At 49.1% G+C, this 23,720-nt stretch overlaps 3 protein-coding genes across 3 annotated transcripts in view; 1 reads left to right on the top strand and 2 right to left on the bottom strand.

Moving 5' to 3' along the window:
• Positions 1-14,352, bottom strand: part of rnf144aa (ring finger protein 144aa) — a 25,094-nt gene extending 10,742 nt beyond the window's left edge. Inside the window, 4 exon segments of the mRNA XM_076018013.1 lie at positions 42-146; positions 495-645; positions 13,629-13,749; positions 14,007-14,352. Of these exon segments, the coding sequence (XP_075874128.1) occupies positions 42-146; positions 495-629 (240 nt within the window). The 5' untranslated portion in view covers positions 630-645; positions 13,629-13,749; positions 14,007-14,352.
• Positions 14,353-15,027: 675 nt separating this feature from the next.
• rsad2 (radical S-adenosyl methionine domain containing 2) lies at positions 15,028-17,635 on the bottom strand. Its single transcript, XM_076017995.1, has 6 exons — positions 17,209-17,635; positions 16,774-16,935; positions 16,440-16,669; positions 16,214-16,363; positions 15,688-15,720; positions 15,028-15,429 (listed from the first exon to the last, which is right to left on the bottom strand). Exons 1-6 carry the CDS (start codon positions 17,537-17,539, stop codon positions 15,265-15,267), a joined length of 1,071 nt encoding a protein of 356 aa, XP_075874110.1. The 5' UTR covers positions 17,540-17,635; the 3' UTR covers positions 15,028-15,264.
• Positions 17,636-18,089: 454 nt separating this feature from the next.
• On the top strand, positions 18,090-23,497 carry cmpk2 (cytidine monophosphate (UMP-CMP) kinase 2, mitochondrial). Its single transcript, XM_076017994.1, has 5 exons — positions 18,090-19,219; positions 20,328-20,442; positions 20,821-21,022; positions 21,227-21,460; positions 22,750-23,497. Exons 1-5 carry the CDS (start codon positions 18,611-18,613, stop codon positions 22,868-22,870), a joined length of 1,281 nt encoding a protein of 426 aa, XP_075874109.1. The 5' UTR covers positions 18,090-18,610; the 3' UTR covers positions 22,871-23,497.
• The last annotated feature ends 223 nt before the right edge of the window (positions 23,498-23,720 follow it).

The raw sequence follows: 23,720 nt of genomic DNA, 5'->3' as shown, positions 1-23,720 counted from the left end.
CTCCCTCTCCTACTACCCCCCACCCCCTCCCGCCTCCTTACCTCATTTTCCTGCAAGTGTCCTCTTTTGGGACAGGCCGAGTCCGGACAGCTAATTGCAGTTTCAAGGCCTTCTTTAATCAGGAGCTCCACATACTGCTTCAGGCACTGGAGGAGGGAAGATGCACAAGTAGAGCGTTTGTCTGCTTTGACGTGGGTGATTCAGCTTCTCGTTGGAATAAAATCAAGATCACGACGAGAGAAACTTTACTTTCAAGAATTTCAAGGGTTTTTCCATTTAAATTCATGTTTTTTTCGTACAAGATTGATGTTTTATTACCAAATATTATGCTTGCTTTTGATAAAGGAAAGATGTGTTTTGGGTCTCTAGCTTAAAAATAAATAAATAAACAAATAGAAAAGACTTCCCAGAAGTCGGCACCGAACATCGACCGCTTCCCTCAACAAACACGGGCTTTGGTGGCTCGAGTCAGTATCGACTGCGGTGTGGCTCACCAGTGTGCAGAAAACACATTGGCACTGTGTGATGGTGGTCATCTGCTCCAGGGGGAACTCTCCAAGGCACAGCTTACACGATATCAGGGGGTCCACGGCCAGCTCCCAGGTGGGACGGTAGCGCGCCGTGGTCATCTTGGCGGCCGGCGAGCTGGAAGAGACGGAGGAGGAGGAGGAGGAGGAGGAAGAGGAGGAGGAGGAGGAAGAGGAGACGATGACGACCGGCTCTTCAACCTGCGCGCGCTGGTTTCCAGAGCCGCTGCTGCTGCTTAGCAACTAGCTGGAGAAAGGAGTTTAAGGGGGGGAAAAAAAAAACTAAAACTAAAATCTAAAAAAAACGTGCAGAGGCAGCTGATGAGGCGGGACAGGGGTTGGACGGCCGGTAGAAGGAGCCTCGTGACCCCGCGGCTGCTCGTTTACAGACACGTGGGCGAGGACGGAGCAGGAAGCAGCGGTGAAGACACACACACACACACACACACACACACGGAGAAAAGACCGACGGGGTCGGTTTCTGAACAGAACCGTTGCCTCAATAAACACGTTGGTTTCCCTTTTTTTTCACTTGCGTGTTGCAGCGCAACTGATTACGAAAAAAGGAAAGAAAAAAAAAAAACAACTGCGAAACAACACCGTGTGGAAACTGGCCTTGCAAAAGCATCTTGCGCCTCCTCAGAACACTTGGTTCCTGTCATGTAGCCAAGAAACGGCCCTCTGGACCCCAAGGCAGAACCGTTTACGGTGCAAAGCCGTCTTCGTGCTGCGGCTCGGTTCTCACTCGGGTCTCCCCGCGCAGCTGCAGAACGGAGACTCAGGCCGACGCTCACTGATTCAACTGGGGGTGAGTTAACCCGCGAGGTGAACCACTGAGTCACACGTAACGTTTTCTGCATAAAAAATAGAGCCGGCATGGAGAAACGTTTCGAGCCAAAAACTGCACATTTTCAACTAAAGTGATTTAAATTTGGATGCTGCTGAAGAAAAGCAGCTGACTGCCTCCATTCTCCCTCCTCCTCCGCATCTCTCCGCCGCCGTCTCGCAGTAAATAGAAAAACCCGAGACGCAAAAAAATTGCAGAGCGAGCGGCGAAACGTGATATTGGACTCATTTGTGACTCACTCCAAATTGCCTGGCGCCGGTCCATCACGCTCGCCCGGAGAGAGGCGAGCGGGGAAGAGGAGCTACATTAAGGCGGCGGCTGAACTTTTCACGCGGGAGCTTCTGAGGGTGGCTGCGCTATTTGGGTGACGCAGAGGATGGATTAATGTAGGTGTGTGTGTGTGTGTGAGAGAGAGAAAGTGTGCACTTTGTGTTTGGGTAAAAAATGAAGTGGGCGGATGGACAAAATTAGCATTGAAAAAAAAACAAAAAAAAACTTGCTGCTGACAACGAGAACAGATTGCAGCCACAGACACAGAAAGTCGGACTAAAGTTCTGACGACTAGAATCGATTGAGAATAAGATTGACGAGCGTCTCCAGCCTACGGTGACCTCCCTGAACTGACGGGAACTGCCCGCTACATTTAAGCAGCAGCAGTGCGTGCACATTGAGTGCGCAACTCCATCCCCGCCGGACACGGCGGTGGTTGTGCAAACACCGACACGCCGGGTCAAAGGACGACAAATGGAGGTGTTTGGTACCGGCCGGGGCGGCCTGAGGAGAGGACAAGAGGGCCGAGAGCTGAGACGCCACGCGGGGGGAAAGTGATCTCTGCTGTGTCTCAATTCAGGGTCTGCACCCTTCAGACCGAGTGTCCTCCGTCTGAAGGAAGCGTTCTTCGAGTACCCAGCCTAGAAGGACGGACCAAAGGCCGCCTCCCCGGTCGCCACCCGGGACGGTCTAGCCTTTGGTGTATTTCCTGGTTGCGTCACCGCCGTTCCCTCCTGCTGGCCAACCCCGGAAGTGCCGTTTTTCATAACATCAAGCTAAGCATTGGTTCGCCATCCAACGATGCCATTCGATATTCAAATAAATAAAAACCCGATGTTGGACAACAGGAGAAGCCACCGCCGTGAACTGCGTCACCAAACATCATGGAAAACAATTCTCCGTATTTTACCAACCTGAAAAGAGCTCAATCCCAAAGTCCATCTCATCGAAAGTGGCTGCGTCAAGATGTGTGACAGTGTGGAGCATTTAGGCGAGTTAAGTCAACACCGCTTCATTCACACTCTGTCCTGCACACTGCAGTGAACTGGACGCTGTGCGCTGCGTTTTAATTATATAACACACTGATATCAAAGTATTGCATAACGCTCCGTTTCACATGCCGCACCTGTGGCTGACCAGCGAGAGGCTGCGCTGATCTGGGCGGCGCTCAAAATCCTACACACAGACCAAAGAAAGGGCTTGCTCAATATGTGCACGGCGGCGCTCGGTTAGATGATGCACCACGAGCGCTGTGAGCCAATTACACTTGCATGGAGAGGGAGAGGGAGAGAGAGGGGGAGAGAGAGAGAGAGAGAGAGGGAGAGAGAGAGGGAGACAGACAGACAGACAGAGAGGGAGAGAGAGAGACCGACGGACAGACAGACAGACAGAGAGAGAGAGAGAGAGAGAGAGAGAGACCGACGGACAGACGGACAGACAGACAGACAGAGAGAGAGAGAGAGAGGGAGATTAGGGAAACTAAGTGAAGAACTCAGCCGGGACAATTTAATTGAAATCTCTAAAGGATTGGCCAGCTGAGTCAGAAGGGGAGAGACATGCTATAGTATAGGTAAGGGGGGAGGAGGGAAAAAAATAATCATCAAAGTTTTCAGCTGGAATGTCATTTTTCACGCGGTTCAGAGGGAAAGGTCATCTGGACTCCTCTGGAGAGAGAGAGAGACTAAACGCACTGCACTGCACTGGGCTGGAGCTGCGGGCGTCATGAGGCGGTGAGCTGAGACGAACTAAATGATGACTCAAAGGGAGACGGGAGGGGGAAAAAAATCCAAACCTTGATCCTGTTGGGCGGAATCACAGAACTCGACTGTAAGAGAGCCAGGACCTTTAGATCTGTTCACACTTCCACCCAGAGCATTGATTGCTTTCTGATAACCAATGTCTAATGTGTCAAGTGTGTTATAGAGCTGAAGTCTTCCACACCAATCTCAAGGCCCAGTGCACAGAATTTAATTCAATTTATTTGCATCAAATCCAATGAGGAATGTAGTCGAGTCGGATTAAAATCTACTAGCAAAACAAAAATATTGCAGTCACAAATCCATGTAAAGTTTCAGCAAATTAATTGTGTGGACTTTCATCTTATTCTTGGACTTGAGGCTGCAATTACGTCCGAAAAAACGCAAAAACATTTGAATCCATTTGACTTGGAAAAACTCAAATTAAACAAATGAAATCCAAAATTTGCCCTCGGCAAGCGGGTCTGAGGAAGCATTCGGCCGTCCTGCTGGCCGCCCCACCCCCCCCATCCCCCCTCCTCCCGGTTTCCGCAGGGCCGGCCCCTCATCTTCACGGCCAATTAAATGGTGCCTTCGCTTGACGTTTCTTGGCGTCTCTCGCCCGTTTCGAGCGCCGCTCAAGAAGTTTAAGGTCGAGGCAAAGTGAAGACAAAGGAGGAAGGGGACGGCGCCGATGCGTTCTCGCCCCTCAGCGCACCGCCTGCGCCGGACGATTGCTTCTCGTCACGTTGCTGCGGCGAGAGCTCCCGTTGGGCGACGGAACAGGCGGCCCGAGCGGAGCCGGGCAAGACAGACGTACAAGGACGGTAAAGTGCACGTGCGCGCGCACGAAAAAAAAGGTCTTTCTGCAGCGGGACAAAGGCTTCGAGCAAATCGTCTCCCCGGGGAAGCCGACATCAACATGAGAGTTTAGGCTTTTTGGTGGCAGGTGGGGGATGGGGGGGCGGGGGGGCATTTATTTTTTTGAATTATTTTGAATAATGGGGAGAGAGAGAAAAAACCGATGGTAATTGTTGGAATTATTATAGCTTCACGTATGAAGCGTGATTTGTTTGCGCTTACGTGGTGCGTCTGAGTGCCAACACCGGTCGCAGCTAATATGGGCTGAAAAAAAAAAAATAAAAAAAAAAAAAAATCAATGCGGGGGGAGGAGGAGGGGGGGTGTTCCGATCTATTAAAGAAAACAAGCCTGTTGGTGTAAATGTGGTGCATGTTTACCGCCAGCAGAAATGTAGGTCGCCGGTGAGTGGAGCCCATTGGCCGGCGGTGCGACGGGAGGAAGTGGAGCAGAGCTCAGAGGTCGGGGGGGGGGGGGTTGGGGGGGGGAGGCTCAGCGCTGCCGCCCTTCAGGTTAACAAGGAAGCAGCGGCGGCGGCAGCAGACAGCTCAGGGCTTAGAGCAGGGGTGTCAAACATACGGCCCGCGGGCCCGCGGGCTGTAAACTGTTCTTTTTCCGGCCCGCGAGGTGATTTGGCAAAATATAAAAACTGCAAAAAAGTGCTGTTCTAAATGTGTCCACTTGGTGTCGCAATATGGTTTCTGCTTTGCAGACAAACTCAATACGGGGGCTGAGCAAACCGCCACAAGTACAGACAGCCACTCATGTTGTCTCTGTCGAATCAGACAGAGCGGCTGCAGAGCAGTGTTGCCAACTCGGCGACTCCCCCCCCCCAAAAAGTCGCTATTCTCCCCACAGCGACTTTTTTCTTTTTGTCAAAAGTGACTAGCGACAATTCCAGCAACTTCTCCCGGTGTCATTGCGTTGCGATCAAGAGCAAATTGTCAGTTATGCAAATCAGACGATGACTTCATTTTGCGACTTCTAGCGACTTTCCTCACTGAGGAGTTGGCAACAGGAGTAAGACTGGAAGTTGTTGTTATTTTTACATTATTACCATGCCATGGTTTTACCAGGTCGGCCCGCTTGGGAACAGATTTTCCTCTATGTGGCCCGTGAACCAAAGTGAGGTTGACACCCCCTGGCTTAGAGCGTGAGAGGTTGCGCACTTTAGTGCCAGTTGGGGGCGCTGTCCATCTGTCCTTGCTGTGTGGAGGAGCTGATGGGAGGGGTGGGGGGGTGGGGAAGTGGGGGTGCCAACAGGCCTAGTCCCCCCCCCCCCCCCCCCCCCCCCCATCCGCCCCCTCAGGAGTTACACAACCACCCAGATGTATTTTGGCATCAAGAATAGTGTGTGTTGCGTGCGTGCGTGCGTGTGTGTGTGTGTGTGTGTGTGTGGTACCAAGTGAGTCAAAGTCCACTTTTTTTTCTGCAGTTCGGGTCAGCCGCTGGTCACGGCCGTGTATGTGGGACAAACACACTCGGCTCTCATATCTACTCGCTGCTATCCGGAAGCTGCACAACCTCCTCTCAAGCAGGGGGCAGCGTTTCTCCAAAAACAAAACAAGATAAAACTTTTTTTTGTCCTCCCCACAAAGGAGGGGGGGGGGGGGGGGGGGGGTGGATTGCCTTCACTTCCAAAAGTGAAGGCAATCCACCAGATGAAATGCTTTGGGCCGTCACTTCAGTGCAATCGAATAAGAAGTGGCTATGGCCCCAATTTGCTGTCGTAAGTTTTGCTGGAAGTGTCCGCCATGACTTGAGATACACACCGTGATAACTCAATGACTCAATGACGTCCTCCCATGTTAACACAGCACCGCCTCCATTAAAGCCCATTTCTGAACTCCTCTTTAGTAGCGTTGTTGCATCAACCACCATCACTTCATATCATTATCAGCAGCGCTGCTGAGAACTGCCTCTCATGGAGGCAATGAAGAAGCTTTCCAGAGGCCCTAATCGTGTCAATAGACAAGTAGGGAGGAAACTGGACCGGGCTCCACAGAAATCCTTGTTCAAATAACATTCCGAGGGTGTTTACGCCAGCTAGCAAGAAAAACACACGGTCGCGCGACGCGCCAGTGAAACAGAAAGGAACCACGAGAGTGAGCTGTGACGCAAAAAGAAAGAGGAAGTAGTGAAATACGAGTGAATGAGAAACTGTGGAACTTCCTGATGAATATCAACACATTTGCGGCCACTTAGTGAGAGTTTCAGCCTGCGTCTGAATTTGCCCCGTCACGTTGGAGGCGAGTGCCCCAAGTACTCTGATTTCATTTTTTTTTTTTTTTTTGTAATTATTTTGTCAGGCTTTGCTTTAGTCGCCTTGAGGCTTCATTAAAAACCCAGCGCAACTGTGCAACACGCACTGCGTTTAGCACGCACGCTTGTTCCTGCAGCAGAGCGCAGCACTCACGCTACCGCCGCTAACACATAGCTTTGACTAACACATAGCAGCAGAACACAGAGGAGGCGCGCCCATAAAAACAAGTGGGATCGATGTACATTACACAGAAACAACATTTAATTGCTTTATATTAAAAAAAAATAAAAAAAAATCAATGGGTATAAACAATGCATGCGCATGACAGTTTCCTACGCAGACTGCTAATGGCAGTAGATGTAGCCAACGCTGGCAGACGCGAGACAATATAACGAAAATAGCTATTAAAAGCGGAAAACATCCCGTTACGATGATCGTTAAAAGTCAGCATTGGAAGCACAACGGTAAATAAGCCCGTTGGGAACGACCCCTAATCACTCAGAGGCATTCGCAACACTTGGAATGTCTGCGGCAAAAACATCCAATTTATTTAATTCGGTTTGCGAAACAAGAGTCGCCGTTTCCCCACGCGGACTCGTTGTCCAGAGTGACACTGCCAATCTGCACTGAAAGGGCATCAGACAGAATACGCAGACAGGACTGGACGACGACGCGACGGGGATCATTTCCAAGATATTCCAAAGACACCGGTGCGACAAACCAGACTCATTTCCCCCCCCCTCAGTCTACTGCAGAGGGTTTGCGCGCGACCCAATCCCGACCGAGGAACTCGACATTTGTGCACGGCCGGCCGGGAGAAATGCTTTTGACGACCCCTCCACCTTGCACACCCCGGGGACTTCTTTTCAGTTTGCCATTAACGCTGCATTTGTCCACTCAGAGCTCCTTTTGTTCCACCGTCCAACAAACACAATCAAACGCACCACAAACTGGCAAAGCCCTTCCCTTTTTCAAAGCCCAGTCCATTTTGGGTGGGTGACGCTGCTGGCTCGTAGTCGCGTTATTATCATTATATTTTTTTTTAATTATGTTTTTTTTTTGCAAAAGTGCCAGGCTGGCCTTGTTTTTTTATTTTCATCTTTGAGGAAAGTCTCATTAGAATTCCTTGAGAATTTCAAGCCGGCGCCAAACAAAGCGGGGGAGTGCAGTGAAAAGCTGCAGCGAGACACAGCGAGCCATAAATGGTGCATTAACAGTTTCACTAAGAACACATCGACACCCCTTCGCCCTCTCTGAACCCCCCCCCCCCAAAAAAAGAAACCCAACAGGAATCGCATTATTTATTTGTAGTCGCAGTCTCCGAAAAGAAGGGATGCGTTTAAATGCTATGACAAAGTGACAAAAAAAAACAACTCGCGGCCACTTCAACACCTAAGGGATGACAATTAGCGTTGAATTTTGAATTCTTTCCCTTCTCACCAACAATAAGGCGCCGCAGGATCGCTACATTTTTAAAACGGCCAATTTAAAACTGCAGGAAACTGCTCTGGTGGGTTGAGTGCTTGCCATTGTCATCAGAATGAATGGGTGGTGGTGGTGGTGGTGGGGGCAGGGGGAGGGGGGGGGGGCACCTGCTCTTTTCTGCTCGTCTACAGGGATCATCACCACATCACGGCCAGCAGAAGCTGCGTTTCCACGACAGCTCTTTTTTTTACTACATAAAAGCGACGGTTCGAAAATTCTGACCCGAGGTCAAATGCGAATTGAATTGAATTGAATTGAACGCGCCAAAGCCGTGATTCTCTCGAGATCTCGTCCCCGCGAGACTCCACTCTGAGGAGGATGGAGGCGCGAGACATTCGGCGATAGACCTGCATTTCGATGTCGGTTTGCTGTCACGAACGCTTGTTCTATTTTTCTCTTCCGCGACTCGTCTCCTCCTCCCGTCCGTGCTCCCGTGACACTTTTGCCAAATACGTCTATACCGACACATCTGGGAAAAAAAAAAAACACCCCGCGAGAGCGTCAAAACCTTTCAGCGGTATTTGAGAGCTTTGTCAAAGTTTCGGCGTTTCCATCACGAGTTTGTTTTTTATTGGGAAGCGCCCAGCGAGCGGCGGCGGCGGCAGCGGCCAGCTGTGCGGAGGCAAAATGCCCCGTGGCGGTCAGGGGTCAGAGGTCAGAGGTCAGGCTTTGCCCCCGACCTGCTCGGCCCGGAAGTCACGTGGCCACAAAAGTGCGCACAATGCCGTCTCTGACCACACAACAGCGTCCAACAATGTCGCGGTGGCAACGGTTCAACGCGGCGCAACTGCGTTTTGTGCTTTTCCCTTTTCGCCAAAAACGGCAATTAGGGGGGAGCGGCATGCGGCCGACAGACACACACACACACACACACACAGACACAGACACACACACACGGGCACACAGTGGCTCGTTTGTGTGTGCGACGGCTGCAGCGACTCCGCCGCACAATTGAGTTTTCACGGTCGCGAGAGGAGAGAGTCACTCCGACAGAGAGGCCACTCACTCACTCTCTCTCTCTCACTCCTAATCGACGGGGTGGTGAGGCGCGTGCTTTTCTTTTCCTCCCCTGACCCGGCGTTGAGTCAGCACCGCCGCTGCCGCCGCCGCCGCGGCCGAGCCGTGCAGGATCCTGCAGTGGTGCGTGCGTGCGCGTGCTGCCTCTTGTTGCGAAGGCGGTGCCCGTCCCGACACGACGGTGCAGAGTCTTCCCACGTCCACACAATAGCACATCCTGTCTGTCTTTCTGTCCCGCGGCCCTCACTTTTTTTTTTGCCTCATAAAAAAAAAAAAAGAAAAAAAACATAGGAGGAGGGAGGAGCACAGAGAAAGGAAAAAAAAAAAAAAAAAAAAAACTTGGGAAATGTGCCGACGTCCTGTTGCTGGATGTCGACACGCAGAGGAAATTAGGCCTTCAGACGGCTCAAAGACAAGGAAAGACAAGCGACGTGGGTTCCTCTCGTCTTCGAACCACCAGTGGCCGATACTGCACTCTTTATTGCTTCCCCCTCAACCACAGCTTATTTATTTATTTTGGGCTGCTTTTTATCAGAAGAAGCCTTTCGTCGCTTTCGAAAAGCCGCGGCCCGAAAAAATGTGTGCGTTTCATTTCGCGGAGCCGTTACCAGGAGTAATTCACGGGGAAATGATGCATGGATGTAATCAAGCGCACTATTATTCCTCTGCGAGCAGCCCCGGCAGTTAAACCGCCCCTCCGGCGACGCGGCGGCTGTGCTTTACGTCACTAAAAATAAAAACAGAACATTTGCACGGCTGCCGCCGCCGCCGCCTCCCCGCGGAAGTTATTTCATTTCATTTATAGACAGATTTTTTTTTTGGTCCGCATCTATTTCTGAATGGATTTTCACAGGAATGGTGGATGAGGGTGGTGGTGGTGGTGGTGGTGGTGGTGGGGTGGCAGGTGCGAGAGCCTGTCGGAATCTCAGCGAAGCGTCACTGCAGGAACGAAACGTGTTCGGAGAGCTGAATCCTTCAATCAGTCCAGAAACAAAAAAGAAACTACTGACCCACAACACCGAAAGGTTGCGTGGTGCTGCTGCACGACACAGGGAGGTGGCACGGAACCGGTCTGGTTATCTAACCGCTGCCGCAGAAAACCAGTAGGACCGCTGCGTTGTTTGGTTTAGGGCGGGGCCTCGCTAGGGCTGCGGGTTCCCACGAGGGTGGAAGACAATCGCGAGGGTTTTGTGTTACTGCGCGAGCGAGCGAGCGAGCGAGCCACTCGGCAGCTTCTTCCCCCCCGGGGGTGAAAGCAGCAAAGCACGGGCGCAGAGAGATCAACGTTCCAGGACCAACAACACACCAACGAACTGACTTCCACTTCCTGCTGATTTCCCAACTTCTGAACACGCTGCGCTAGTATTCTGGGTTTTGTCTAAAGAGTAGGTGGCGTGCAGCCGTCACAGGTGTAGCACTCACAAGGAGCTGAATCACTCCCACCTGAGCTGAGGTGTGAGCTGCGGCGCTTCGACGAACACGGGAGGTGTTTTTCCTCTCTCGCTTTACTGGGACACTTGCAGTTGCGAAAAGGAGCACGTAGCGCTTTTCACAGCCCACTTCTTTTCAGACTGTCAACGTGAAACAAGTACAAGTGAACTTCTTCCCCCCTTCTCAACAAAGGAATGTTGTTACTTATCACACGCAGGCCAAACATCACAGATTCAGCGCTGAGGTTTTAGGCCGCGGCTGCTGGCCTCAATGAAGCCACGCCCCTTCCCTCCGCGTCGAGTCGGGGAAACATCTGGACATGCCGTCCAAACTGAGCTGTGCTCGCTGCTTTCTTTTCTGCTGCTGCTGCTGCCGCTGCATTCCTGGAATGCAACATTTAAAAAGGCCAGCAGTCAGTCAGCTGAATGCGTGTTAATCACGGAGGAGCCTCGGCTCCGCGTGCTGTCAGAAGGAGCGGCGGCGCCAAGAGGAGACGAGTCGGAGACGTGACACTCGGGCTGTCTGAGATTTAAAGTGGCTCCAGTGTTGACAGTCTGGAACACCTGGAAAACCAGCTCCCCCCCACTCCTCCGCTCCGATCTCCCACTGAACGCCCGCTCACACGCTCGCTAGCAGCAACACGCTTAAATGCCGTTTCAGCATGTTGCGTAATCCCTGGCAGGCCCCGACTGCACAAAGGCAGCCTGCAGCCCCTGGAGTCAGATTAGGGCCCAAATCACTCCTCTAGACGGGCGAGCGTTGGAAGAATAAAGGCGTGATGCAACAAATTTGCCGCCGCCGAAACGTAATGGATGTCTGACACGGCAGCGTGGGTTTTTTTTTTTTAATTAAAAACTCCCCCCCAAAAAAGAAAACGCCACTTATCCAACCGCTGACGTCTCGCGAGTCTTGTGTGCTTCGACCGCATGACTTTCCACTGCGTGGAATTATTTAAAAACTGCCAAAGCTGATTTCAATAAGAATGACTCACAGGTCAAACGCTGGCGTATTTACAGGATAGAACTGTAAAAGGGCGTCTCAACGCACTTTACGAGACTTGATTTCAAACATTCGGTGGTGGACTTGGAGAATTTGTGGCCAAAACCCACACAAACTGATCGGACGGCCCGCGCTGCATTCAAAGCACCCATCCAAAGATGGGTCCGCCTACGACAAAGCCAGTGTGCGGCGCTTTGTCGCGAGATCTGTTGGGTTATCGGCCCGGTCACAATGACCTTTTCCACAGTTATCTCATCTCAGAGCTCTGGTATCATCTCGCAGACTCAAAGCCAAAGTCAGGCAGCTCGAGAGGAGATAAAGACAAAAGGTGGTAAACATTAAGTCAGAACAATAGGAATTCTTCCACGATTTCAGGTCGACACAAAAATCCCAGTCTCCCCGAGTCTACTGAGGGCATCACAGACGAAATCCATTTTACTCTTAAAAAAAAAAAAGGCAACAACTGCCAAGTTTTCTTTCCCCAAAGGCTCACATTTGTTTGTCCATAAGGAACTCGTTCACACTGCACGAGCAGCAACGTGGATGTGCTCTGGGGTGTCTCGATATCACCCCGACGTCGCAGCTGGTGTCGGGAAGATGCGAGGTCAAAGCGGGGCAGCGGCAGACGGGGTCCTCACACTTAGCAACCTAATGCGCTTTGACTGGGTATAAAGCGGAGAACCCCCGCGGGAAACGGGCTAACCGGTCACTCCGAGGGATGCGCCGAGGCTCCGTGGGGACGCTGGCCGTTTCGCAAAACCAATCAGCGGCCGCGAGAGCGGCGGCTGCGGCTGCGGCGGCCTGGATGCATTTATCCCACGCCAAACCCGCGGGGATGGCGCTCCTCCGGAGCAGAGCGGAAAAACGAACGTCACAACAACGGCGCTTGTGAAATCCTGCCTGTGGAATGAACAACATTCCCCTCGAATGTGGTCTCATGTGTGATGAGAGGGAGGGAGAAAATAGAGCGAGAGAGAGAGAGAGAGAGATGAAAACAGTGTGCGTCGTACTGTACTGTAGCCGCTGCAGTATGGCGAGGAGCGTGACACTGGGGAGGGAATCGATAGCGCGCAATGAAAATGGGTACGAATGAAGCGGGGGGGGCGGGGGGGCACGGACGGCGATGGACTCACGTGTATCGACGCACGGCGACGTGCTAAATATAATTCACGCAGCCGGAACTGAGAGCGAAGGGCACCGCGACGGGGGTGCGGGGGGCGGGGGGGGGCAGACAGCGACGTGGTCCTTGACAGACAGCACAAAGGCAACAGAAAAATCAGTCATGATAATTTAGCACAGTCGGTGCCCCGCACCGGCCTCGCAAAACAACTGGCGACTTGTCTCCGGGTGGAAAACTGACAGATGGCAATGGCAGACGACGACGACGACGACAACAACAACAACACTCATCGTGATGATAATGAAAGATGTGCAGGTCAGGACACTGACACCTCGCAGCCAGAGCGGCGACTGCCTCGCAGCCAAGTTCCAAAGCTAGGCCTATAATCTGACTGTAACCCAGTGGGGTCCTGCTGCTTAAAATGGAAATAGCAGGGCAGACAGTGACCTTTCGCAGCTCAGTGGAAGCGGCCGTCCCGCTCTCAGAGCAGGCAGTCTGTTGTGCTTTCGGAGTTCAGATGATCGTTGACACTTCTCCGCAGCGGCCGTGTGAGCAAAAAAAAAACAACACCGCTGCCAAGCCACACCACCATGGGACTGTGGTGGAGGGAAGAGGAAAAATAGTCGAAACTCTTGAGGAACACACACACACACACACACACACACACACACACACACACACACACACACACACACACACACACCGAACTGATGTCATCCTAAAGCAGCTACCTGCAGCGACTGCTTTGTCATCTGTCGGTCGCAAGTGTAAACCAACAAAGAGTGCAGAAAAAAAAGGCCCCACAAGAACCACGACGGTGGACGGTGAGCTGTCCTAATTGCTGATGGGGTGAAGCACAACGAGGAAATTGTGTGTGTGTGTGTGTGTGTGTGTGTGTGTGTGTGTGGCAAAGAATTCAAATGCGACAGCGGTGGCTAAATGAAAACAGAACAGAGAACACATTGGCAAAACAGCTCCAACTGCGTTCTACCGAATATCGAACGGAAAGAGAGAGAGAGCGCGCGCGAGAGAGAGAAAAGAAAAAGAAGCGGGGAAGGCGGAAAGAAACGTTACCTGTCCGCGTGCGATAACGCCCGTCTTAAGCGATGGAGCAACCCCCCCCACCCCCCAGGAAATGTCTTGAGGATGATCTCCTGAATTGGATTAGACGTCGGCTTGGGCCAAACGGTCAGGCGGTGGAGGAAGAGGAGGCTGATACCTCACAAGGGGCGACGCTCGTGTTTGCCGTCCGCCCTCTCCGACTGCGAGGCGGAAACATTTGACCCTGCGAGCCCCTCCGACCACAGCTTGTCTTGATGGAGGCCGCCCCCCCCTCCCGCGCCGAACCACCAGCACCCGCCACCACAGGCGAGAGGAGGGGGGGGGGGAGAGAGAGAGAGAAGCGGCGGAGATAAGGAGGCGAACGGCGGGGAGCTGCGGCTGACACTCACCCCTCTGTTTTGCTTGACAGCGGGGATTTGTTTGTACGCCGGAGCCGCTCGTCTACCGCCGAGTACTGGCAAGTGCGCAACGTCCACGAGCCGTCAGACCGCCGCACGGGATGTCCACGAAGAAGAGGAAGAAGGGGGGAGGGAACAAAAAAAAAAAGAGAGAAGTCTGTTGTTGCGGAGAAATCCGGGGGCGTTGTGTGTTTACCTCGCCGCCGTTGCTGCTGCTGCTGCTGCTGCTGCTGCCCTGCGCGGTAGGAAATCAGCTGCTCCGCACTGGAGAGACGCCATTTGTTCCCGTCTGCCGTGCTGCACTGCCGCTTTAAGGGGGAGAGCTCAGCGAGCCCACCGCCGATGGCGCCCTCTGCTGCCCAAACGTTATGGGTGCACGGCGTTTTCACTGTGCGGAAGTACTCATTTGACTCGTGCCTCATCAGCACCACCAATCATTCACAAGCTATGCAAGAGCTGAAAACAGAAAATACTAAATGTAAAAAAAAAAAAAAACAAAAAAAAAAAACGATTTATATTTCATTTATTTCACTTTTTTGTATTTTTGTATTTGATATTTTGTATTGTATATGCTTATTTCTTTTTTTTTTTTTTTTTTAATAAAACGTATATCGCAGTCAGTTTAGGGACCAACGTCATCTTTGTTACTTTTTGTAATTAATATTTAATGAATATATGATATACTTTTCATTTTACACTGTATTCAATAATTTTGAATCTATAATAATGTCTTTAATGTCTTCAATGCCTTTAATTGTAGCTCCCTCTGGTGGTAGGTATTATATTTCTTTTGTCATATTCAAACCAGCCTATTTTGGCTGGCTTCTAAAGAAATTGTAACTTTTTAGCAATATGATAAATTAGAGGAAATTTTCTTTTCTTTTCTTTTCTTTTTTGCTGGTACAGCAGTTTAAGAGATAAAAGAGGGACAAACACATATTGATGAAATTATGCAAAATTATTTGCGCAACAATTTATTCCACACTAAAATTGCATCGCATTAAATGAAAATACAAATAAAAATGCATATTTAAAGTACACATGTCAGACATGATAAGGAACACACTAGTTTCATATCAAATTATGATAAAAGTTCCACCTTGAAACAATATTCAACAGCTTATGTTTTTGACTCAATCTGGTAACATAATCTAGTACATACATTATATGTGGATCTATATACATATTTTTTCTGCAACATGAATACACAGGGAACACTAAGCAGGATACAAAATGAAAGTAGCAGCCTGTCACCACTCAAGCTTCATGTCAGCTTTGCTCCAAACGTATTTCCCTCCCCTCTTTAGGAACATCTTCTCATCAAAGCCACTAAAACAAATGGCTTCTTTTACACCCACATCCAAGATGGACTTGGACGGGTCCTTCCGTCCCTCTCGGCAGTCCAGGAAACGCATCTAAGGGCAGAGGAGATTGAAGCAGTCAGGCGCTTGCTGTGTGTTCAAAGAAATACTAAACTTATTTTGACATTTTATCTGGCCAGTTACTTAAAAGCTGCAAATTTTAATTCAAAATAGTATTTTCAACAGTGTTCCAGCAATGAAACCCCACATCTGACTGCACACAAACCTCAATAAAACCCAGAGGAATTTAAAAAAAAAAAAACAATACAGTGCAATGTTAGGGGAGAAAGATTTGTACATGTAGGCACTTACATATTCATCCAGGATCAGGTAGGAGTTTCTCATCTGGAAGAACAAAAAGCTTTTTTCACAATGTTGTCACAGATTTTTTAATAATGACTAAATGTACTGCCACTGCTTCAGTCTGGACAGAATGTGCTAATTAGTCATCAACACTGACCATGTAAAAGCTTCATGGGTGTGTTTGAGTAGATCCAAGATGTCTACATACACATTAACGTTGTACAATTTACACTTTAGTATTAGATTTCCTCACCGCCTTGAACTGAATTTGAAAGTGTCATCAAACAGACACTTTAAAGCCACTTTTCAAGGGGTGTCACAATTCTGTATGTATTTTTGGCGAATGTGTTCTGAGAAGCAACAGAAGGAAGTTCACTCACTACTAATAGAAAACTTTAGTATAAATGTGTAATGCTTAAGACATAGATGAACGCCCAAAAATACTGTTAACTTCACCTTCATTTCCTCATAACATGCATTGGGTTGGTTTTTTTGTTTGTTTGTTCTTGTAGTAGTCACACTTCCTGGTTCATACCTTCTCATTTGACTCGGGAACAAGACAGGAAACGCTGCTGTGTCTGTCCAGGAACTCCTGAAACTGCTGCTCGCTGATGACGAACCTCTCCGCCTCCCTCAGAGCCTGTTCTCCTGCATTCTCGCCATCAATCAGCAGGCACTGGAACACCTGAACATGGATACACACGTCAAGCATTAGGATATGAGCCCATACCCAGACAAACACTGTCTCGCCTTCCCCCTACCTTCCAGCGGACCGGGTCCAGCTTGGCAATGTTTTCTGACATGTCTTCGTCCACATTAAAGGTGTTGATGACCGAGTTGATCTTGAAGGCCACTTTGTACTGCTGGCTCCATTGGCGGATTTTGTAGAGGCTGTCCAGGTGGCTCTTCCTGCCCTGAGTTCTGCCGATCAGCTGGTTGGTATCTTCATCAAAACTGTCGCAAGAGATGGCCAAAATGTCCAGGTAGTCACCTGACGGAGAAAATAAGAACAGAAAAGTTTGAGCATTCTGAAATGTCTGTGAATTGGATTAGAAGTGACCTAAAACTGTCCAAATGGTAGATTTTCAGTCTCACCATATTTCCTGAACCAACTTTCTTTTATCATGCTGCCGTTGCTGACGATGCTGACACTCGGAAGCTGCAGGTCCTGTTTGCAGAACTGAACCATCTTTCCGAGAAACTCTCCTCGGTCGTGCAAGAAAGGCTCTCCGCCAGAGAAGTTGATCTTTTCCATCCCTGAACCAAAAATCAGAAGATACTTAAATAAAATTAATTGATACATGACACCTGCAATTACCATAGAATAGAATAACATTATAGAATAGAAAAAACATTTGGCACTCAATGTTATTATTGCCACTTGACATGGCAATATTACTACTACTACTACCACTACCACAACTAATGATAATAGCGTTCTTGTGCGAGAGACAGCAGAATTTCCTCACACTCTCACCACTTGATGCAAGCAAATGATCACGCTTCTCTAAATTGGTGCGTCGAGTTTACCTGAATCCTTCAAGAGTTGGAGTCCTCTCGTGGCCTCCTCCAGAGGGAGCACGAATGACGTTTTTGCGGTATGGAAGCAAAACCCGCATTTGTAATTGCATTTGCGCGTGAAATGGTAGTTGACACTCGTTGGAGTCGTCGTGGAGGAGCCGTCGTCGCTTCTCAGCTCCCGTTTGCTCTCCGCCGGTGCAGCGGGGGAGGTCGGCTCCTTGCACTCCCCGGTGGTCCACTGTGCAACCTTCGAATACACGCTCGCCAAAATACTGTGCAGGCTGCTGATGCAGAACAGCAACAGCCGCTTGGGAGAGGAAACCAGAGTGGAGAGATGCATCTTCAGATCGCGGTGCGTTCTGTTTGGATTGGACGGCAAGCAGGTGCGATTTAAATACTGGACGGTGCTGTTATTATGGGGTATGGAAAGCGATCAGCTGAGAGCAGCCTCCCCCCCCCCCCACCCCAGATTACGTTGAAATGAAACAGAAAGTAAACAGATTGCATTGCTAACCAACACCCACGAAGAACAACAGGTTCAAAGTGGCTTCATTCTTTACACAGAAATGGAAACTTAGGATGCTGATGTGTTGCAGAGTTGCCAAGCGTCCCTTAAAATACAGAATTGTCCCGTATTTGACAATGAAGTAGTGCGGAGTTTGCCCCTCATTTCTGAGTTGTCTTGAACGTAAATCTATTTTCCACGCAAACTCACGTTGTTTCCATAGAGTTTGCTTTCAGAATATGTTCAGGTAAAATATTGCAATACAATTTAAGCATTCGGCGTATGTCTAATGTCTATTGGGAAAGCAGTTCAAACTATGTGAACCATATACTTTTTTTTTTTTTTAAATAAAAAAACAAACAAACCTATTTTAAGTTTTGATTTATCACTACTGGAGATGACTTTGAAGGTTCTTGGCCCTAAGCATTGCGAGAGGCCTCCTTTATTTTCGGAATAAAAGTTGGCGACAGTAGTTGTAGGTGGTTGGGTAGTCTTGAATTGCTGCAGAGTCGGTCAGAACTCTAGCTTTAACTTAAGCGATATTCTATTGCCTTAAATTGATAAAGTCTGAACACTCCTGAAGACTGATTTCTAGCGTTCTAATTATGAGAACAGGAACGCAAGCAACGCCGGAACAAAGCAATAATGGCGCGTGCATTTCAGAATTCGTCACGACACAAACTATGTTGCACAGCAACTATTATAAAAAGCTTGGACTGATGACGTACATGCATGTTTTTATTGCGCACCCGCCCATGGAAGTAAGTTTCGTTTTCCCTCCTCCGTAGCACTGCAGGGAGCCACTTTCGTTTTCCCTGCAGCGGCGGCGGGGAGTTGTTCTCATGACCTCGCAGTGTCATATTCCATCAGACTTGGCAAACCGACGCAAAGTTGCAGGTGCCGCAGATGGCACGACGCGCGGTCATGTCGCTCCTTCCTCAGTGGTCCTCCAGGGTTTTCTCCGTGGAGCAGGACGGAACCAGCCCGTGTTACTTCGCTGTTGGTCGGGGGGCGCCCCCGAGGGAAAGCGCGCCTCCGAGGCTCTTCGCGTCGGTCCCACCGGGCTGCGGCAGGTGCTACTCCCTGCTCGTGTGCGCCGCTGACAGGATCCGGGGAGCCAGGTATCACGCCGAGCTGAGAGACAAACTGACGGGAGCCCTGCCTCCGGAGTGCCGCGTCTCTCCCATGTCCTCGTTTTTGACCAACGCCAGCGACTCCCTCGTCAAGGGCTACTTCTTGAACGACCACACCGAGAGTCCCGTCGCGTCCGAGCGACTTTTGAGGGACTTGACGCGACGCGACCCGGTGCTTGTGTGCTCGTACTCGAGGCGCGCGGACGGCCAGGTGTGGACCCAGCACCTGTGGTCGAATTCCGAGGGCGAAGCGATGGAAACGCCGCAGGAGGAGTACTATGTGGCTGACTGCGACGGGCCCGGGCAGCACCCGTCAACCCTGGGCATCATCAACTCCGATGTTTTCTACAGCTTTGAGGAGGCCTGCGAAGTGATGAGACAGGTTCGCGCGATAAGTAAAATCACGACCGTGCAGAGTCAAACGTGCTATTGCTTCATCTGGGGGGAAAAAGTATGGTGAAACGGTGCCACCCTGTGGCTCATAAAAGTATAACAACTTTCAGCAATACGCCTCCGCGTCTTTGAGATCAAGGGTTCCACCATAAATCAATATTTATCCTACGCTCCAGTTTAAACAACATCGAGTGCATGATTGATAAACAGAAGAAAACTATACAGACTAAAGGATAAAGACAAATACGTTGTTCCTTCTATCAATGCTCTTTATGATATAAAGTGTTGTTTTAACACCCACTTTCAGAAATTTGTAACAGACAAAAGACGTAAAGGGTAAACATTTTTCTCATCAGGGTCATAAAAGGTATGAGACATTTTTTGGGGGGACAAAATGGTTTATGCATTTGAAAACGCACAACCGATCAATGTTGCATTTTCAAAATTATGGTAAAACCGCACCCCTGTGTGGTAGAGACAGGTATTGCAACGTGCAGCAAGGGCTCTGTCCCTGCACTTCATTATTACTATATTACAGACTGTAGTCGAACAGCCTCACGTGACTGCCTGTAAAGAAAGGGGGTGGGAGGTGTCGATCTCTCAAGTCTGTAGACGGGGGGTTTGTTGCCAAATATGGGACAATCGCGTATTTCACGGGAGGGTAGGCAACCCTATCTAGACCACAGACGTAAATCAAATGAGGTTTTGTCATTTTCCCTAAAAAACGGGACAAATTGTTTTTAAAGATTTTATTTTTCCCGGGACAGGTGGTGAAAAAAGACAACAATTCTGAGAAAAACGGGACGGGTGGCAACCCTATAAAGAGTGTGTTCAAGGTTCCTAGTGAAATCACAAAGTGCCGATTACCAGAACTTCACGCTCAAGCGCGCACTTTGAAAAAGTAAAGGATTGACTTTTCTAGACTTTTCCACAGACATATAGTTGTTATGAAACACTTAGAGTAAATGTTAATACAATGGTGACCTTCAAACCATCGCAGCCAGGTGACCCACAATGGTTCACACGTATTACACTCTGTTATGTCTCCCACTGCCCGCTCCTGCCACTGCAGAAAACTGATTGTGTCTGTTCCGCAGTGTGGTGACATCATCCCAGAGGCCAAGTCTGTTATGGAGCTGCTGCCCAGCCGAGTGGAGGCCAGAAGTAGACCAGACTTCCCTGTTATTGTCATAGAGGGCCTGGATGCCACAGGTTAATGGCATTACCTCATAAATAAATATGGGATGATTGGCCTGATGTATAGATGTCTTTGCCGAAGTGATGGCCAAGCGTTCTCTGCTAAAGGCATTATCTGCCAGCGATCTTGGCCTAATGGAGTATCATGTATCATGACCTCAGAAAGGTTACATCACTGTGAAAATGGTTTTACCGAAGAGCTCGCTCATCTAATGTTGTCAAACCTCATAAAATGTCAGCCACACAGTATATCAGAGTCAATAAACTGGAATTGGTTGGAAATATTTACATATGTCTATACATGTGTAATTCCCATTCACTGGAAACATACTAAAGCTTTGCGTTTCTAGTTTGCTTTGACTCTTTGTTGCTTTCTCTCCACTCCCATTCCAGGTAAGACCACTCTGACAGAGTCTCTGAAGGACACCCTCGGGGCCACTCTCTTGCGCTCCCCTCCGCAGTGCCTGTCGCCCTTGAGGTCCCTCTTTGATCGAGAGCCGCCCCTCATCCGAAGGGCCTTTTATGCCTTGGGGAACTACATAACAATGGAGAAAGTCCATCAGGAGGCCATGAAGACACCTGTAATCATTGACAGGTAAAGACGGGGGTGACGTGGTGGGTATTGCGCCGCATCTGCCGCTGGTGACCTGTGTTACGATAATACAGATAACGGAGGCATACCACCGTCACGCAGGGCTATCATTTAGATGCCCTGGCGATCTCTGCCGCTCGATCATCAATCCGCCCTTCTAATGATCAGTCACGTTTCACTCGACCATCTGTTCTCTGTCTCGCCCAGGTTCTGGCACAGTACAGCAGCTTATGCCATCGCCACTGCAGTGAGTGGTCCAGTGAGCAACCTTCCGGCACAGGGTTCAGAGGTCTACCGCTGGCCCAGCGACCTGTTCCAGCCCAGTCTGGTGGTCGTGCTCACCCTGGATCCCGAGGAGAGGAAGAGGAGGCTCAGAGGAAGAGGTCTCGAGAAGACAGAGGAGGAGCAAGAGCTGGACCACAACCAGCTTTTCAGACTCAAGTAAGACAGCCAGAGCGCAGCAAACACTTCAGGGCTGGGGGGTGCTAGCAAGTAATCCCAACATTTGTCCGTCTGCATACATTTTTGGATAAACGGATTAGCTGGCTCCAGTTTTTTTTAGGTGTTCCCTCGAGACAATCAAACACTTTAATTTAAACATTAAAGTTGCCCTCAAATAGAGCTGTAGACATCAAATAAATGTTTCAAATTATGAACCCAAACATAGAGTGGAACAAGTGCAAATTAAAGTACCACGATGTCCAGATCATCATGGTACTTTATGGTTAAGATAAGTGCATAAGTGCTTACAGAGCACACAGCTAACGAGGTTCACTCTCTGATGTAGAGAAACAATACACTGATCACACCATTAAGAAAGCATACAACTGTTTTACTGAATATAAAAGTATTTATGAAGGTTTGAAGAAGGATATTTTTGTGGCATAGAGAGGTGAGAAAGCAACTGTAATTTAAATTGATTTATTATTTATTTTTTTAAAACAATCGTGTAGCAGTTGCACAGAAGGCTTTAAAAGTTGAGACTATGTTATTATGTGCTAATGGTCTAGTTCGGCTCGACAGTTAAAGTTGGTGATAACAGAAGCGGGCGCCACAGAACACAGAAACACATTATGTGAGATGTATGGACAAATGTTTCACACTCTGATGGAGTAAAAAAAAACTCCCGGGTGTAAAAAAGAAAAAAAAAAAAAAAAAAAAAGCACAGATGGGAACAAACTGTAGGCTTTCTCATAGTCAGGTCGGCTCAGTCTTAGTCTGATCCATCAAACAGTTAACAATCAATTATTGTCCCACGGGGGCAAGCGGCTGATGAGAAAGAACAGGTGATTAGTTGCCGAGCTGCTGTGCTCCATTAGGCTGGTCAAAACTCCCAGGAAGTGTCGGCCCAGTTAGTCGCGAGGCAGACAGTCGATGGCCACTTTCATTCATCCTGTGCGCTGACATAATGGCCTTTCCACATGGGACAGCCAGATGTTGGACCAGCAGAGTTAGAAAAAAAGAGAAGCAGCCGCTGAGAGAGTCTGCCGACTGGGTCAATCGCCATCCAAAGGACTATTTTTCACCGGTCTCGAGACACGGCTGCCGCCTGAACCATCTGTGTTGTTTTTCATGCTAATTTTCTCTCAAGTTACACATTTTATCACCCTGACGAACTGCTGAGTGGTCCGAAGCTTCACATTTTCCCCAAGACAAATTATTAGGTGGGTTATGAAGTGTCCGTCGTTGTGCTTAAATGCATTCTTTGCTGTTTATGTGTGTCTCTCCAGAGTGGAGGAGGCTTACCGGAGGATCAGTGGCCCAGCGTGTGCAACTGTTGATGCTAGCCCCTCCGCAGACCAAGTGCTCCGACAAGTGCAGCTTTTAATTAGGGGCAAATGCCACTTGTAAACAGTTCTCCATCTCCCCGCGGCGCCGGCCAAGCATCAAGTGGATGCAGTACACGCGGGCGCCACTAGGTGCCAGTAAGGTGCTGTAAAAGTCTCCAGTCTGGCAGCCACTCCTCCGAGCGGCGGCCAGACTGGAGAGTGCTGGGGGGACTCGGTTCAGATAAGTAAAGGTTGAATGGCCAGGGGCCAGAGCTGCTTGTTACAGTCACAAATACATATTCGTGCAGACACACACAAATGTTCCCGGAGATTTCGAGGCACAGTGGTGTTGTGAAGATGTGTGCATTTAACTGCCATTGGGAAATCACTCAGACTAACAGAGTCGCCATGATACAGGTGTTTTTTTTTTTTTTTTTTTTTGTCTTGTCTTGTTTGTTTGTTTTTTCTGGGGGGGAGGGCAGACGCTGAGGAAATAACAGAAGTAGTAGCATTAATGACTAAAATGTCCTTAAAGTGTGCAAACAGCCATATGTGAACGTATTCAACTGAAACCCACAAAACATAATGTTTATAAAGTGGTAAAGCAATAACCTATAAAAAGATAAACGGACAAAAATCTTGCAGAATAAAGCAGTAAAATGTATTTATGACTAATTGCTTTGCCTATTAAATTTTGACATGCAATTTTTTTTGGTGTATTTGCTTGGCGTATCTCTGTGTTGATGTAAATATTCTTCATTTTTTCGCTTATTCATTCATCAGTCTGTATGAGAATGTGAATGGCAGATGAAACAGCTCTTTTGGAACAGCTCAGTCGGCACTGATGCATTCATAGCCTCTCGTGCTGATAACCTGCGCGGAGCTCAGGACAACACCGAGAGCACGGAGAGGTGTTTGTACAAGCTCTCCTC

This window comes from Nelusetta ayraudi, unplaced genomic scaffold (assembly GCF_046127955.1).
Source record: "Nelusetta ayraudi isolate G7.1 ecotype Tasmania unplaced genomic scaffold, CSIRO-AGI_Nayr_v1 ptg000007l, whole genome shotgun sequence".
Taxonomy (NCBI): domain Eukaryota; kingdom Metazoa; phylum Chordata; class Actinopteri; order Tetraodontiformes; family Monacanthidae; genus Nelusetta; species Nelusetta ayraudi.
The sequence above is the reverse complement of the archived record's forward strand: the minus strand, read 5'-3'. Positions and strand labels throughout refer to the sequence as shown.

What these genes read in the sequence shown, in the direction of transcription:
- rsad2 (XM_076017995.1), bottom strand. Translation starts at nt 17,539, where the DNA reads ATGCATCTCTCCACTCTGGTTTCCTCTCCCAAGCGGCTGTTGCTGTTC. An exon ending in CCAACTCTTGAAGGATTCAG is followed by an intron (nt 16,936 to 17,208) that starts GTAAACTCGACG and finishes TTTTTGGTTCAG; the next exon opens with GGATGGAAAAGATCAACTTC. An exon ending in AAGTTGGTTCAGGAAATATG is followed by an intron (nt 16,670 to 16,773) that starts GTGAGACTGAAA and finishes TTTCTCCGTCAG; the next exon opens with GTGACTACCTGGACATTTTG.
- cmpk2 (XM_076017994.1), top strand. Translation starts at nt 18,611, where the DNA reads ATGGCACGACGCGCGGTCATGTCGCTCCTTCCTCAGTGGTCCTCCAGG. An exon ending in CCTGCGAAGTGATGAGACAG is followed by an intron (nt 19,220 to 20,327) that starts GTTCGCGCGATA and finishes TCTGTTCCGCAG; the next exon opens with TGTGGTGACATCATCCCAGA. An exon ending in AGAGGGCCTGGATGCCACAG is followed by an intron (nt 20,443 to 20,820) that starts GTTAATGGCATT and finishes CTCCCATTCCAG; the next exon opens with GTAAGACCACTCTGACAGAG.